Source organism: Ahaetulla prasina, chromosome 7, assembly GCF_028640845.1.
Source record: "Ahaetulla prasina isolate Xishuangbanna chromosome 7, ASM2864084v1, whole genome shotgun sequence".
Taxonomy (NCBI): domain Eukaryota; kingdom Metazoa; phylum Chordata; class Lepidosauria; order Squamata; family Colubridae; genus Ahaetulla; species Ahaetulla prasina.
Genome location: NC_080545.1, coordinates 60,283,888 through 60,301,550, shown reverse-complemented (window position 1 = coordinate 60,301,550; position 17,663 = coordinate 60,283,888). Strand labels below are relative to the sequence as shown.

Genomic DNA, 17,663 nt, shown 5'->3' with positions numbered 1-17,663 from the left:
ACCTTGATGAAGGTATCTTTTCTTTTATGTACACTGAGAGCATATGCACCAAGACAAATTCCTTGTGTGTCCAATCACACTTGGCCAATAAAAATTCTATTCTATTCTATTCTATTCTATTCTATTCTATTCTATTCTAACGCCCCCTGCCCCCCAAATAAAGGCTGTCGCTGTGCTTATCGGCTAAAAAGTGGTCGGTTAGTTTGGGACTCAGCCTCGTTTTCCAGCTCTGGATTGTGGTTTCGCTCTGCTCCAGCGCGCCAGACTGTGCGCATCCACGACTCGAGAGACGCGGAAGGCTCCTATTGTGACAAGTTCACCACCAAGCACACCTCCGGCTCAGGCACCGCCAGCGCCCACTCGCACCAGGAATCCACGCCGCAGAAGAGCTGCCCGAGGGAGCCGCGGCGTGACGCGCCGAGGGGGCGGGGCTTGAGAACCCCAGAAGCCCGAGGCGCTTAAGATGGCGGCTCCTGGCGAGGCTTTCTGGCGAGGTCGGCGGGTGCGCGAGGGACCGTGTAGCTGAGTGGCTTCGGCCGTCGACATGGCTCGGGGCGATCGGGTGAGAGCTGGCGGACTTTGGCGTGTCTCCGTTTTCCTGGCGGTAGCGGGGATCCCGGGAGGGGGAGGACAGCCGGGAGGGGGGGGGGAAAGGAGGTAAGGGATGGGATGCCCGTTGCTTCCCACTGACCTTTGGCCCTCCCCATCTCTTGGGCAGCCCCGTCCCGGTCCCCGAGGTTGACCTCCTCGAGGAAGCTGGGCGAGGAACTCCTCTCCCGCTGGCCCGGGAAGCCGCTTTCGCCTGTATTACAGTTTTGCCTCCGAGGTGTGGAGGAACAAGGCGAAATCTGGTAGCGCCAGTAATTTGACTTGGGAGAGGAGTCCGGAACTTGGCGCGGGTAAATTTTTCTACCTGTCTTCTACTAATCCACTCTCCTGATTCTTTTTTCATTCTCACTCTCTTCACTTTGCTTCCTCCCTTCTCGAAGTAATACAGAGGGTGGTTTAAAAAAAAATATTGTTGAGCATTATAGGTTAAAGCCGTTTTCGGCGACTGAAATGGTTGGCTAATAAGGAAGTGTTTAAAAACTTTCCCATGTGCGTTTATACAACGCGCTGTGTTCTGGAAAGCCAGCAAATATGGAGTTTATTCAATAACCCATAGAATAACAAGATGAATGAATCCAATCACGGTGTTACTCTTGCTTTCTTTTTATAGGTTAGCTATATCCTATGAGAAAGAGAGTGAGTGAAAGAAAGAAGAGTTATGAAGAGTTCTGTGGCAGAGTAATAGAAATAAAATTCTGGAGAAAGTAGTTGCTGCAGTTAAAGTATGTTTGTACTGTTGGCAATGTCTAAAAATTAGTCTAGAAAGAATTGTGGTTGGATATTAAATTGATGCCTTTTTCCTGGAAACACGGTCTTCCTCATGAATCTTTGTTTTGGAAGTTGACATACTGATTAAGAGGAACTTCTGGCAGTTATTTGATGGCTAACACAGATGAGATAGATACAAGATTAATAGTCAATATACAATGGAAAATAAAAGGAGTAAATAAAAGGACCATGTTCTCAGTTCGGATTATAGTATTTGTAAATAGGACAAATGATCTTGAGTGGGCATCTAAATGCTGTGTTTTTATATATAATTTTCTGCAGATAATATTTATTAAATGAAAAAATCTTTAAAAAGATAAGATTTATTTTAAGATAAATAGACAAATTGGATTTGATAAATTATTCTGCATATTATTTCATCCAGTAGCTGCTGTGAAGCAAAGTAAACTAACAAATCTGCTAACTGCTTAATGTGAGGTTGTAGTTAAATTAGGATGAAATAAACTATATATTTTTAAGTATCTGATTTCTGAAATTGGAATACGTTCTGTATTATTCAGCAAAACAGCAGGATTTGGGTAAATGGGATCCATACCTTCATGACACACCATAGGAAGCTCTCGCTTCAGAGTCCTGGGATCCTCCAATGGTGCATCTCCAAGCCTCAGCATCCTGGGATATGGTCCAGCCCAGTCCCAGCTTTACCAGTCCTTGCTACCTGCACTCCAACTCTCCTGCTGCCCCAGCTAATATCTTCTTGCTTCCACTGCTGATGAGGCTTTTTTTTATTTATTTGCATTTATATCCCGCCCTTCTCCGAAGACTCAGGGCGGCTTACACTATATATTCCCATCTTGGCCCTTCATCCTGGCCTATTGAGACACGAGCCATCTTCCCCATGTCTCAGTAGGAAACCACCATGTACAACTTTGGAAAGAAAGCTTTGCGGAGCCAGCAGCTGTCTTGATGGGCCAAACCAGCCGTGATTTGTTAGCAGTGGGAGCAAGGAGATGGAAAAGGTCAGTTAGGATAACAGGCTGCAGAATGGCTAAAACAAAGTACCCTACAGTTGTTAACGTGGGTAGGCTGCTAAGTGCCTGAATTCTAAGTGTCTGAATGACCACCAGAGAAAAAGATGGTAAGTCCTAGTTCATTGCCTCGTTGCTTTGAATAGTGGCTGAATATGTGATCATAAATCAAGGACTTCTTATATTAAATAGTTTTGATTCTTGGGAATAAATAATGTTTGAATGAAGTGAAGTTTTACTGTGGACTGCTGAAGCACCAATATCAGCAGGCTTAGGGGAATCTTGATATTTGCAAACATTTTAAAAAACAAACAAACAATAGCTACACTGAATTATGGAAGTATGAGAAAGGATATAATAGGAAATTGGGCAGGTTGTATGGAATAAGCTGGCTGAAATCTAAGCTAGAGCACCTAAATAGTAATGTTTAATTGAGGCTCTCGTTCTCTTAGATTTCTCTATCAGAGAAAGTGTGTTGGTCTGCAGTGCCACTGTGAAATGTAGGCAAAACAGTTTTGTTCACTTTTTAACCTCCTCCTCAGAAATCCCACATGATTGAGAAAGACAATGTGCTAAGATAAAAGTAGGGATACTGTTTTAGGAAATTTTAATAATTTGGTAGAAATAGAGGGTTGGATATCCTATGGTCAGGCTGGCCCTTCATATCAAACTTAGATTCCATATTACAACTTAGGCATGTTTAGTGGTTGATGGTTTGCTTTTGAATAAATCATAAAACTGACTTTTTGATTAAGAAAAGCTTTTCCTTTGATTAAGAAGAAGTGGGTTAACCTATACAAATTTTTTAAAACCTCTCTTTTTAATAGCTGCCATTTCAGAATATAAGCTTGGCCTCTAGCATAAGAGCAATAACGATTTCTAATTATTGGAGATCTTTCTCCCCCCCCCCAATACATTGGGTGTTCTCTTTTGTTTAAAGACAGTTCTAAATGGAGTTGATTTTAGTCTTTGTAATTTAAGTCTCTGTGTGTCGAACAAAGAGTGCTGTTTTCACCTCGGATCATTGTCAGAATAGACAGAATTTTTTTGACCATGAAACTGCTTCAAATTCAGATGTTGTTACATAGCTTCCTATAGACCATTATGAACATATATACATCTATTTTACTTTCCTTTTCTATTGATCTGAGAGTCTTAATGGTTTTGTTTTTGTGGTGTGATACTAAAAGCACTTTTCCCCTCTCATTTTCAGATGAAAATGCAAAACCTAAGAAACTGTTGGACTGATGAATTTCTGTAGTCTATTCTCAACATTGTGAGATTGACAATGGATAAATGTAAGCATGTAGGCCGACTGCGGCTTGCCCAGGACCATTCAATTGTGAATCCTCACAAATGGCATTGTATGGTATGCAATACTACAGAATCTGTATGGGCCTGTCTCAGTTGCTCTCATGTTGCTTGTGGAAGATATATTGAAGAACATGCACTAAAGCACTTTCAGGAAAGCAATCATCCAGTAGCATTGGAAGTAAATGAGCTGTACATTTTTTGCTACCTTTGTGATGATTATGTTCTTAATGATAATGCAACTGGTGACATAAAACTTTTACGAAGTATACTAAGTGCAATCAAGAGCCAGAATTATGACTGTACTACTCGGAGTGGTAGGATTTTACGATCTATGGGCATAAGTGATGATCTTTCACATAATAATGCTCAGGCTTTGCTTCGAAGTCAAGACCGTATGTTCACAGCCCTATGGCACAGGAGGCACGCATTAATGGGCAAAGTATTTAGATCTTGGTTTGAACTAACACCAACTGGGAAAAGGATTTTAGAAGAAGATAAGCTGTGTGAACAGGCAGAAGAAAGACGAATCAATGCTAGGAAGAAAAGAGAAGAGCGAAAGCGCCAATTGAAGGAGGAAATGGAAAAAATACCACCAAGGAAAAGCTTTCGCTTGCAAAAACAAAACAAAGAAACTTCAGTCTGTACACTAAAAATGCCACAAAATTTGGGCTCTGATATAGAGCTGAAAGTAGCAGCTACCTCAGATGATGTAAAGTTAAAAAAAATTAACGACTCTCCAGCCAAACGAAGACCTACTATGACTCCTGGTGTGACAGGACTACGAAACTTGGGAAATACTTGCTATATGAACTCAATTCTTCAGGTGTTGAGTCACTTGTTCATATTTCGGGAATGTTTTTTAGAGCTTGATTTAAACCAAACACAAGAGTTGTTAGCGGTTGCCGCCAGTGGCAAAACAAGATCATCTACAAAGCAGCCTCTATCTCCTAGCTTTGATGTTCAAGAACAGAAAACTTTTGTTAATGACCAGACATTTTCCACAAGGCGATTTAGTACATCATCAGGTTTAAGTGGTGGTGGATCAAGTAATAGAAATATGGAACTTATTCAGCCCAAGGAACCAAGTTCAAAGTACATTTCTCTTTGTCATGAATTACATACTTTGTTTCAAGTTATGTGGTCTGGCAAGTGGGCATTGGTGTCTCCTTTTGCCATGCTCCATTCTGTGTGGAGACTAATCCCAGCCTTCCATGGTTATGCTCAACAAGATGCTCAGGAATTTCTTTGTGAACTTTTGGATAAAGTCCAACAAGAATTGGAGACAGTTAAAGCAAAAAGCCCGGCCCTCATTCCTGCTTCTCAAAGGAAACTCATTAAAAACGTTTTGAATGTGGTCAACACTATTTTTCATGGACAGCTTTTAAGCCAGGTAAATACTTTAGAATAAGATTATTGGCAAGTGATTGATAGAAAATTCAGTGTAGTATAATATTGCAGACTGAACTTCCTGACTGTCTTATGCCAAATAAGAATTCAGCTTAGTACTGTAAGCAATATTTGTACTGTTTCAAGCTGGCTTCTGTTGCTGCCTGCTACATCACTTATTTCTTAAATTAAGAATTGTCTTCTTTCTTACAGTTCTGTCAGCATATAATGATTGTATAAAAAGGTTTGTGTAAATACATAGTTACACAGATTCCCATTAATACACAAGCAGAAGACATTACTTGTGTCAATATTCTTATACTGAGTCACAAGAAAGTATAACTGGTATCAGCCCAGTATTTCGCCTGGTACAAGGACAGAGATTTTAAAATTATTTTAATCTTTTTATATCCTTCACTGTTTGAAGGATTTTCTGCTTCTAAAGTTGTTATATTTAATAACATAGAAATTAATTTTAATTTTATTTATATTGCACAGGGATTCTCTCTAGATGAAACTTTAGAACTACAAGTATTTCTCAACTTTTGACCACAATTGAGTCCAAAATTTATGTTACTAAGTGAAACTGTTGATAAGTAAATTTTACCCCATGTTACAGCCTTTCTTGCCACTATTATTAAATGAATCACTGCAGTTGTTATATTTACTAACATGATTGTTAAAAGAATCTGGCTTCCCTATTGACTTGGTTTGTCAGAAGGTCGCAAAAGGTGATCACATGACCCCAGGACATTGCAACTATCATAAATATGAGTCAGTTGCCAAGCACCTGAATTTTGATCACGTGACCATGGGGATGCTACAGTGGTCATAAGTCATTTTTTCAGTGACATTGTAAGTTTGAATGGGTACCAAATGAATTGTTGTAAGTTGAGGACTACTTGGATTTTAAATAAAAAAATACTTGTTCTTTAGTAAAGATCTTGAGGTAATTTTCAAAAGTGAAATAAAGTAAAATTCAGTAGAACAAGTAAAAATAAGCAATAGTATTTCCATAATTTAAAGCCTGGTTAAATGAAACATTACTTCCATTTAGCCACAGAAGGTCTTGACTTTCTTTGATGGAAGTACTCTGGAATTTGAGGTTGGATTCCTATTCAGATAGTTTGTTAGAACATTCTGTTGTCCAAGTATACTTTACTCCTGAATGTCATTAATGCTTTGTTTAGGATTAATGCATGTAATTTATCCTTATTTATTTATTAGATTGTTAGAACTGATTATATTTATTTATTAGATTGTTACCCCATTGCAATTATTTTTATAAATGAGTCAAGGCAGCAAATATACATAGTACTCCATCTTCCTCCTATTTTCTCCACACACTCCTGTGAGGTGAGTTGGACTGAGAGAGAGCAATGCCCTATTATGGTAGCTATTTATTTATTTATTTATTTGATTTTTGTACCGCCCTTCTCCCGAAGGACTCAGCTATCATTGGATAATTATTTTGTGTTTGGAAAGTTTGCTTTTAAAGAATCTGTACTATGTCTGCTCCTTATGAGAGAAGAGTTCATTTCATAGTCAGGTGACAGATTCTTACTTAGGTGAGCACGGGTCTTCATTTATACACTCCTTTGAGTCCAGTAACAGAGATCTACAATTGTAATAATCTCTCACTGTTGATCTGCAAGCAATCTCTGTCAAGATATGCAAATTCTGAGATATTTATAAGAGTTTGAAAAATAGTATAGTCCACTGAAAGCTGGTGGTATGTTTACATAGATTTGGAAACAAGGGTGTTTGATGACATTTGTATAGAAATTCCCCCAGTTATTTCCAAGTAACAGCATGTACTGAGCCACCCATCTCTGTTTTGTTATATAAGAAGAAGCATGGAATCATGGATGCAGAGACTTGCAAACCACGACTATAACTCTTCACATTTGTAAAGACAAATAGTTTATGCGTTAAGCAAAGTTGCTGTTTAGTTGGTGGTCTGCCTAGGCTAAATTGCTAAGCAAAAAAATCATTATTAAAGTCAGTAGTTAAAGCTAGGATTTTTCAGTATGAGCTCAAAATTAGATTGCTCAACCTCACTTTGCATGGCTTGAATTTTTTATTTGAAAGGTGAAGAGAAATAATAAAGCATATGATAGTAAATATATTTAAACTATAGCAACATTCTTGATATTTTCTAGAAGATTTTAGTTACATACTGTATTTCAGAGAAGAAATGTAAGAGTATTGAGATCTGAAATGGACCCTCTGCTTTGGATCCTGCTTTGGCATCCCTGCTACATCAATCATTAGAATAGAATAGAATAGAATTTTATTGGCCAAGTGTGATTGGACACACAAGGAATTTGTCTTGGTGCATATGCTCTCAGTGTACATAAAAGAAAAGATACGTTCATCAAGGTACAACATTTACAACACAATTGATGGTCAATATATCAATATAAATCATAAGGATTGCCAGCAACAAGTTATAGTCATACAGTCATAAGTGGAAAGAGATTGGTGATGGGAACTATGAAACGATTAATAGTAGTGCAGATTCAGTAAATAGTCTGACAGTGTTGAGGGAATTATTTGTTTAGCAGAGTGATGGCCTTCGGGAAAAAACTGTTCTTGTGTCTAGTTGTTCTGGTGTGCAGTGCTCTATAGCGTCGTTTTGAGGGTAGGAGTTGAAACAGTTTATGTCCAGGATGTGAGGGATCTGTAAATATTTTCACGGCCCTCTTCTTGATTCGTGCAGTATACAGGTCCTCAATGGAAGGCAGGTTGGTAGCAATTATTTTTTCTGCAGTTCTAATTATCCTCTGAAGTCTTGTTGGGTTTCAGAACCGAACCAGACAGTTATAGAGGTGCAAATGACAGACTCAATAATTCCTCTGTAGAATTGGATCAGCAGCTCCTTGGGCAGTTTGAGCTTACTGAGTTGGCGCAGAAAGAACATTCTTTGTTGTCCTTTTTTAATGATGTTTTTGATGTTAGCTGTCCATTTTAGATCTTGCGATATGATAGAACTTAGAAATTTGAAGGTTTCTACTGTTGATACTGTGTTGTCTAGTATTGTGAGAGGTGGAAGTATGGAAGGGTTTCTCCTAAAGTCTACCACCATTTCTACGGTTTTGAGTGTGTTCAGTTCCAGATTGTTTTGGTTGCACCACAAGACTAGTGGTTCGACCTCTCGTCTATATGTGGATTCGTCATTGTCTCGAATGAGACCAATCACTGTTGTGTCATCTGCGAACTTCAGTAGCTTAACAGATGGATCATTGGAGATGCAATCATTGGTATACAGAGAAAAGAGAAGTGGAGAGATCACACAGCCTTGGGGGGCCCCTGTGCTAATTGTACAGGTATTTGATGTGATCTTGCTTAGCTTCACCTGCTGCTTCCTGTTTGTTAGGAAGCTTGTGATCCACTTACAAGTCTGTTCCGGTACCTGTAGCTGGTTTAGCTTAGTTAGAAGAATGTCTGGAATGATGGTATTGAATGCTGAACTAAAGTCTACAAAAAGGACCCTTGCATAGGTCTTTGGAGACTCAAGATGTTGTAGGATGTAGTGCAGAGCCATATTAACAGCATCATCTGTTGATCTATTTGCTCGGTATGCAAATTGCAAGGGGTCTAACAGCGGATCCGTGATGGTTTTCAAGTAGGAAAGCACTAGCCTTTCAAAGGTTTTCATGACTACAGATGTTAAAGCAACTGGTCTGTAGTCATTCAGTTCCTTGATGGTGGGCTTCTTCGGCACTGGGATGATGGTAGAGCGTTTGAAGCAAGAAGGAACATAACACATCTCTAGTGATTTATTGAAAATATGGGTGAAGATGGGGCCAATTGGTCAGCACAGACTTTTAAGCAAGAAGGAGTTATCTTGTCTGGGCCTGGAGCTTTTCCTGGCTTTTGTCTGTGAAATAGGTCCTGCACTTCCTTTTCTGTGATCACTAGGGGTTGTGAACCCAATGAAATGGGGTCAGTTGTAGGAGGCTTGGCTGTTGTTGGTGTGTCTGAGATGGGGGTTGTGGAGATAGGTGGCTGTAGTTTCCTTTCAAACCTGCAGTAAAACTCATTCAGGTCATCTGCCAGTTGTTGATTACCTTCAGCCTGGGAAGGAGGTTTGCCATAGCCGGTGATATTTTTAAGAGTTTTCCACATGTTTGCTGGTTCATTTGCTGAAAACTGATTCTTTAGCTTTTCAGAGTAGCTTCTTTTTGCTGCTCTGATCTCCCTTGTTAGTGCATTTCTGGCCTGATTGTACAGCATTTTATCACCTTTTCTGTAGGCTTCTCTTTGTAATGTCGTAGCTGCTTAAGTTTAGGTGTAAACCAAGGTTTGTTGTTACTGTATATTCGCAAGTTCCTTGTAGGTACACATAGGTCTTCACAAAAGCTGACATGATGTTACAGTATCTGTGAGTTCATCCAGGTCTGCAGAGGTATCTTTAAAAATATTCCGATCAGTGCAGTCAAAACATGCCTGTAGCTTTAATTTTGATTCCTCCGTCCAGGTCTTCACTGATTTAATTATTGGTTTTGTGGTTTTAAGTCTTTGCCTGTAAGCAGGTACAAGGTGAATCATGCAATGATCAGAGTGTCCTACAGCTGCACGTGGTAAAGACCGATAAGCATCTTTTAGTGTTGTGTAGCAATGGTCTAGAGTATTCTTGCCTCTGGTGGGACAATTGACATGCTGAAAGTATTTTGGTAGCTCTTTCCTTAAGTTTGCCTTGTTTAGATCTCCCAAAACAATGGCCAGTGAATCAGGGTGTTTGGCTTCAGCCTCCATGATTTGGTCAGCTAGAGTTCGTAATGCCTTGTTTACACAGGCTTGTGGTGGGACATAAACAGCAATGAGAAGAAATGAGGAAAATTCACGAGGCGAATAGTAAGGTTTGCAGTTGATAATTAGAGTCTCTAAATTGTTGTCACAGAATTTGTAAATTATTTTAAAATCTTGACGCCAGTTTCTATTAATACATAGGCATAAGCCTCCTCCTTTCTTTTTACCAAATCCTGTCTGATCGTTCAATCTGAACCCTGGAATGTTCAGGCTGCTATTTTCAATTGATTCATTTAATCAGGTTTCAGAGAAGCATAGGACTGCTGAATTGCGAAAATCAGAATAGTATTTGTTTAAGAGGAGTATTTCATCCATCTTATTTGCAAGTGAGCATATATTTGTTAGGAAAATTGAAGGCAGAGGAGTTTTAATGCGATTTCTTAGCCTGATTAAGATCCCAGATTGTTTACCTCTCTTCTTTCTCTTCCGTCGTTTGGTTTTTTTAGTAGTCCATGGCTCCGTGGGAATTGCCTCCTCCTGTGTTAGAATCTCCTCCATGTTTGTAAAGACAGGCGGGGGTGAGATCAAAGAAAGTAAAAAGTCATGGCTTTTCCGGGCTCGCACATCCCAGGAAACTATGCATTTAAGATGGGGAGGTGATGAAAGGCAGCCAACATGCGATTACACTTTCCATAAGATCTCCTGAATGCCAAATTTTCTTAAGCCATGAATCTACCATGCAGGCTTAGGAAGAGAATAATGTTAAGGAGCTGCCATTAAGTAGAATAAAGCGCCCACACTGGATCTAAAGCAATTTGTTTTCTTTAGATCCAAATATTTACACTATACAAATATCCAAATAGTTCAGACTGTACTCTTTGTCATCTTAATTTCAGTTAATTTATTCTTCAGCAGTCCTTCCTGTATATTTATGTACACTATAGCATTTGTTTAGAGATTAAAGCTTTTAAATCAATAAGCCTTTAGGGCTAAAAAAAATAGTGTTTTGTTTTGTACAAGTTTCCTACAGTGATATGCAATTATAGTATACAGTATATATATCCATCCATCCATAATATCTTTATTACAAATTTTCTGGGTTAGTATGAATTGGGAACTTAGTGAAATGTGCTGATCCAAATATACTTTGCCCAGTTCTGATTGGGCTTTTTCTACAAAGTTTTTAAATTTTAAGATATATAGTTGTATGGCATTGTATGACTTCTTTAAAATTGTACTTTGTTATAATATTACCAACCCTTCCCTTCCAAAGAAACTATTTTGAGGGAAAAGCTAGTCATGCTTTCCAATTTCGATTTAATCTTTAAATGGCAGTGGATCAACTTGAACCTAAGGATGAGGATCCTACAAGATGACAAAGAAAACAAGTAATTTCTCTTTGCATCGTTTATTCATATATAGTTAGCTGTTTTAAATTCTTAACAAAGAATTGGAAATTCAAATTAACCGATGGTTTGTATTGACAGGTAACATGCCTTGCATGTGACAACAAATCAAATACTGTAGAACCTTTCTGGGACTTGTCATTGGAATTTCCTGAAAGATACCACTGCAATGGGAGGGAGACAACCTGTCAGTATCCATGCTTGTTGACAGAGATGTTGGCCAAATTTACAGAAACTGAAGCTTTAGAAGGGAAGATATATGCCTGTAACCAGTGCAACAGTGAGTAACGACTGTATGTACTCATGTATCTGATTTTCATATATGATGATAACTATCTAATAGGTTTATTTTAAAAAATAGTTACCTATGTGAGATATTTTAATAACAGAATGTGAAACAAACTTTGTGCTTACATCATTAGCACAAATGGCTACTCTCTTACATTTTGCATGCTTCTCTGTGAATAGATACTGCAATCTAAATTGTATCTTGACTGTTCTGCCAATTGAACTGTATTTTTATGATAGTTCTAAAGTGATTACTTCTTTCTAATTTAACTTGGTATGCGCAAAAATTCTGTTACTGTATTTTGGAATAGTTCTAGAATGCCTCATTTGTATTTTTATCCTGTATGTCATGCACATATTAAAGGGTATTAATCTAATTTTATAATGTGATCTGCTATAAATTAGAGGGAGGCTATTTTTCTTACAGCAAAACGAAGAAAATTTTCTTCTAAACCTGTTCTACTCACAGAGGCACAGAAGCAGCTTCTGGTGTGCCACCTACCTCAGATTCTGCGGTTACACCTTAAGCGATTCAGGTAATGTAGTAAATTGTCTCTGTGAGATTTATTTTTTACTTTTTTTTCAATGAATTCTTTAATGGTTAGCAAGCTGCATTCTCTATATGGCATCTCCATCATTGTGTCTTTAAGAAAGTAATAAAGAGATGTTTTGTAATAATTATTACAGCTGATATAAAGTGCTTTAAACATTTTAGCTATTCCAAAACAAGTAGATTTATGAAGGAAAGCAAAATTGTCAACTGAACTTAAATGAAGACTTTCCATAAACACTGAAGATGAGAGGAATACTGGGTTTTATTGATTAGATAGCTTTGTTGTTATAGCAATGGCTAGTTTATACTATTACGAAAAAGTAAAAAATTGAGGTTTGATGTTAATGCCCTATTCTACTGCACCAGATAGAGTTGGAAGTCTACTCTATTTTTTTCTTTTCACCCTTCTTTTCTACTCTTCTCTCTTCCCCTTTTCCTCCCTTTTGTTTCCTACTATTTGTTTTTGTATTTTTGTATTTTATATTATAAGCTAATAAAACTGTTGAAACATGAAAGATGAGAGAAATACTATGCAACTCACTGGGACCCTTAGTGGGAGCTCCCTGGGGATGGAGTCCATATATAGATAGTTCTTGTTTAGGAACCGTCATTAAGCAAGCATTAAGTGAAACTACAACTGTGCTTATGAACTTACTTCAGCTTTGCGTTACAAATGCAAGAACTGGTTGTGAAGTTTTATTTATTTATTTATTTATTTATTATTTTAATTTTTATACCGCCCTTCTCCCAAAGGACTCAGGGCGGTTTACAGCCAGAATAAAACAAGTGATACAAAAATTAAAACCAATTTAAAAGACACAAATTCGAATTTGGCTAGAAACTATAAAAATCCAGTAAAAACCCCATTTAAAAACCATTAGGCCAGTCCTGCGCGATGGAACAGAAATGTTTTCAGCTCGCGTCAAAAGGTCTGGAGATCAGGGAGTTGGCGAATACCTGGTGGTAGCTCGTTCCAGAGGATTGGAGCCCCCACAGAGAAGGCCCTCCCCCTGGGGGTCGCCAGCCGACATTGTCTGGCCGACGGCACCCTGAGGAGACCCTCCCTATGAAAGCGCACTGGTCGATGGGAGGCCACCGGTAGCAGCAGGCAGTCCCGTAAATAACCCGGTCCTATGCCATGGAGCGCTTTAAAGGTGGTAACCAACACCTTGAATTGCACCCGGAAGACCACCGGAAGCCAGTGCAGCCTGCGCAGGAGAGGTGTTATATGGGAGCCACGAGTCCCTTATGCTTGCATCGCTGTTATAATGGATTACTCATCAAGGCAGTAAATTAAACAAGGACTATCTATAAGAGTAGTGAATCAGAAACGTAATATACAAAAAATTGACTAAAAAAATAAAGTCCAGTATATTTTCCCACAACTAAATAGATTGAAAACGACACAATTAGTGAGATTCTCCCATAAAATGCTTAAAATCTATAAGGCCTTTACAGAATCCTTATCTGGAACCCTGTGGAACCAATGACAGTACAGAATTATTGAATGAAGTATGACAGATTTACAGGGATGTGGTGATTCAGTGGCTAAGATGCTGAGCTTGTCGATCGAACGGTCGGCAGTTCAGCGGTTTGAATCCCTAGTGCCGCGTAACGGTGTGAGCTCCTGTTACTTGTCCCAGCTTCTGCCAACCTAGCAGTTCGAAAGCACGTAAAAAATGCAAGTAGAAAAATAGGGACCACCTTTGGTGGGAAGGTAACAGTGTTCCGTGCACCTTTGGCGTTGAGTTATGCCGGCCACATGACCACGGAGATGTCTTCACACAGCGCTGGCTCTTCGGCTTTGAAATGGAGATGAGCACCACCCCCTAGAGTCGGGAATGACTAGCACATATGTGCAATGGGAACCTTTACCTTTACCTATGACAGATTTAGAGAAATTTGAACTAATCACCCAAATATACTATGAGAGACGAATTCCAATAGCAGCCATTAAATAATATTAATAGGAGAGAGAAAATGAACTTGGGATTCTAAATACAAAAAGAAGACGTATAAGAGCAGATCTTTTATGGTTAAATCACAAGGTATTTTAAATATTAGAAGAAATTTCTTAAAAGTAAGAGCATTTTGTAGATGAAGTCAAATTAAGTAGCAAGATTGTGGAGAGTGTTACCAGTATTAGAGATCTTCAATTAGAGGCCAGTTAGCTATGTTACAGCTGTCTAGTTGTGATTTTCCTGCACTGAATGACAATATGATAATATCCCAGTTTGGATTCATTGCTATGATATTGCATGAGAGTGATACTCCTTTCTGTAGAACATAATATTTTTAGAGTATTGGACTACTATTTTATTTAGTAGTAAGATAATTTATAAAAATGAAATAAGAAACATATTCTTTCAGAATATGAACGAGAAAAAAACCCTGTTTCATTTTTCCTCCTCTAGATGGTCAGGACGCAATCATCGTGAGAAGATTGGTGTGCATGTCAACTTTGATGAGTTTCTAAACATGGAACCCTATTGCTGCAGAAAATCTCTAAAATCCCTTATGGCAGATTACTTTATCTATGATTTGTCTGCTGTTGTGATGCATCATGGAAAAGGATTTGGTTCAGGACACTACACTGCCTATTGCTATAATTCAGATGGAGGTAATTTATATGGAAGGGCATAGATTATTGGATTTATATGAGAAATGTAATTAATAAGGTTATCCTTTGATGGCAATACTTTTTGGAGATTTTATGGTATAAGCAATGTTTACATTCTTGAGATTCATAACCTGGAAATCTGAAAATTATAGCATATCACATTGAAAGATAAGTCTCTCAGCTGAACTACCTTGCATGAAATCCCATTTTCCCCTGAATATTAGAAACTGTTTCATATTATTTCAGATACAGCTGTTTCTGTACTGGACAACTCTGAAAGGTGTGTGTGTGTGTGTCTTCCTTACACTAGGAATGTTGCCTTTCTTTGCTCTAATTACAAATCACTACACAGAGTGAATGAAAGGTTTGTTTTATTTGGTTGTGGCCTTTATATGGAAGTGGTTGTTACTATGGTAGTGCAGTGCTGCGTTAGTTGAATATTTGGTCTGGTTCAGCACAGTTTTGGTTATATACTTAATAAACTGTTAGATTCTTAAATTATAAAAATAGCAATCCTGTGCTTTTAGAAGAAAACATTTATATTACCATTTTTATTACTCTCATTTTTATTCTTCTAGGATTCTGGGTACACTGCAATGATTCCAAGCTCACCATGTGCACTATGGAAGAAGTATGCAAGGCCCAGGCATATATTTTGTTTTATACCCAACGAGTTACTTTAACGAATGGACACTGGAGAATGTCAGGTCTGGACTCACCATCTGGAAAACAGGCAAATACTGAAATTAATGGCTCCAATGCAAAAAGCGACAACTAATTCAGAGCCAAATTGCTATGTACAGGATAAGCCTGAATTGCGCAAAAATGTACTAAATCTGCCTTCTGGAGCCAAACCCTATTACGCATTGAGATCTTTTGTACCTTTTAAACTCATTCATGACAGTAACTTCCCAAGTTTTTAGCATATATATCTCAATTGTTAAGAGAAAATTTTCCATTTGAATCTTTAAATTTTACCTCAAGCTGTTTTTCAGCATTTTAATATTTTGAAGTAGGAAACTTAGATGAGGAATATGGGTGGGCAAACTCTGGACTATTTTTAAATTAAAAGCTGTGTTTTATACTACTTCTAGCAGTACTGTGGATATTGTCTGCAGGAATCTGTCTTGCTTCCATGATTAAAAGATGTGATGGTAATAAATGCGTTTAAGTTTAATTCTGGCTGTGTTAAACGGAAGAGTTCAAGTAGTACAATACTTTTCACATATTATTAAAGCACTAAATCATTAGAAAGTTCAGCAAGCACGTTAAAGTATTATCATTTTCATAGCCTATTTATTGCTTCTCTCCAAGTATACTGCTGAACTAAATGGAAATCTGTGAGGAAGGCTGTGTAAATAGCAGTTCTAATTGCAAAAACAGCTCAAGGGCTTTTTGCCACAGGTTCTATAGCTAATCTACTGTGCAGGTAGTCTTTGATTTACAACTGGTCACTTAGTGACCAGACTATTTATGACGGACCCCTTCCCCCAACAGTGAGCATGATTGCATTTGGGAAACCCAGCAACTGGTGTGCATTTATGGCCTGTTTGCAGTGTGTCAGTCACATGACTGCAATTTATGATGTTTGTTGCCAGAAACAGGCATTTTCTTCTGGTTCTGTAAAAATACCCATTGTGGACAGTGGATTTGCTTAACGATCAACAATCAACCAAAACAATATAAAATCAGGTTTATCACATGATGACCTGCATGACTTGTTAATTCCAGGGTCAGTTGTGATCGTAAGTTGAATAAGTGCATTCTGATCTGTGACTTGCCATAGTAAAATACATGGAAGATGATAAAAACTCAGGTTTTTGTTTTTGCTATTAACATCTGGAAAGGTTTTACAGCAAAGATGTGTCAGGTTATTACTATAGCATAATTTTCCTAAATGCTGTTTAGTTTCTACTGGAAAACAAAATTCAAATTATTGCTCTGTAGATATTAATGAATTTTGCTCCCTCCTATCTAAATTTAAAGGCCTTTGTGTTCAATTTTTCTTTTGAGTGCTTCAGTTTCAGTTGCTCCTTTATGTTCATTTATCCAATGCAAAACAGCAACATAGGCTAGCTTTGGCAATTAAGATGGTCATTCTGAGCAAAATGGAGGGACGTTTGGGTTATGACTAAATTGCAATACTGTTCAATGTTCATATTACTGCAACAATGAGGCTCAAATTAAAATTCTCCAGAGCATAAAAAAACCAACCAAAATTGCCTTTAACTTTTTGCCCTACTGATCTCCTAAAGTATTATCTATTGATCTCCTAAAGTTATCTGAACTACAGTTCTCTCAGATTGTGGTATTCAAAAAATTTTCTCCACGGCTTGAACAAACCATTCTCATCTGCTGTGAAGTATCTTGTGCAAAAGTTTCTCAATAACAAGAAAGGCTGTTAATACAGTACCATACATTCACATATGTGGAAAATAAACACGAGTATAAATAAAATAAATTCTCATCATTTCTTCTGAAAACAGGTTTGCAAAAATGACTTTAGATATAGCTGAATTTACATAGAAATCTATTTTAATTCTTCTTCATAGGAAACCTTTAAGAATCAAGTTAGTGCTCTTGAATAATTGATTTCTTGCCACAGAATAGATCCACAGAAAGCCAAATCAGGAACTGTAATACAGAGAGGGTCTTTGTCCAAGTTACAATAATAATTACATTGAATCTCATTAAGAGATTAAAATATTTGCTTCGGATAGTTTATGGTGGTTAATTACGATTTTCATTTACAACAAAACTTGCCTTCATCTGCATGTTTCATGTTAATGGCTCTTATTTGCAAGGCAAGCCTACTCAGCAGATACACTTTTCTTTTCCATGTATTATTTTCTGCATCACACGAGGTAGCAAAAGATATTAGTTCAGTCTTATCTTGAGAACACAATGGTTCAAGTGAAAGACACATGGTAGAGCAAGCACACTAAAGAGCAAGTTATTTGCGGGCAGATAACATT

General features: G+C 37.9%; 1 protein-coding gene across 4 annotated transcripts; it reads left to right on the top strand.

The window, feature by feature from the left end:
* The first annotated feature begins 430 nt into the window (after positions 1 to 430).
* USP44 (ubiquitin specific peptidase 44) lies at positions 431 to 17,071 on the top strand. Of its 4 annotated transcripts, XM_058190215.1 has the most exons (7): positions 433 to 562; positions 2,249 to 2,357; positions 3,580 to 5,070; positions 11,309 to 11,507; positions 11,943 to 12,051; positions 14,483 to 14,688; positions 15,267 to 17,069. In XM_058190215.1, exons 3-7 carry the CDS (start codon positions 3,655 to 3,657, stop codon positions 15,464 to 15,466), a joined length of 2,130 nt encoding a protein of 709 aa, XP_058046198.1. In that variant the 5' UTR covers positions 433 to 562; positions 2,249 to 2,357; positions 3,580 to 3,654; the 3' UTR covers positions 15,467 to 17,069. The 4 variants fall into 4 exon arrangements, with proteins under 4 accessions (XP_058046199.1, XP_058046196.1, XP_058046198.1 ...); XM_058190216.1 differs by lacking the exon at positions 2,249 to 2,357 and having other exon boundaries at positions 431 to 562; positions 11,985 to 12,051; positions 15,267 to 17,071; XM_058190213.1 differs by lacking the exon at positions 2,249 to 2,357 and having other exon boundaries at positions 431 to 562; positions 15,267 to 17,068.
* Positions 17,072 to 17,663: the final 592 nt, after the last annotated feature.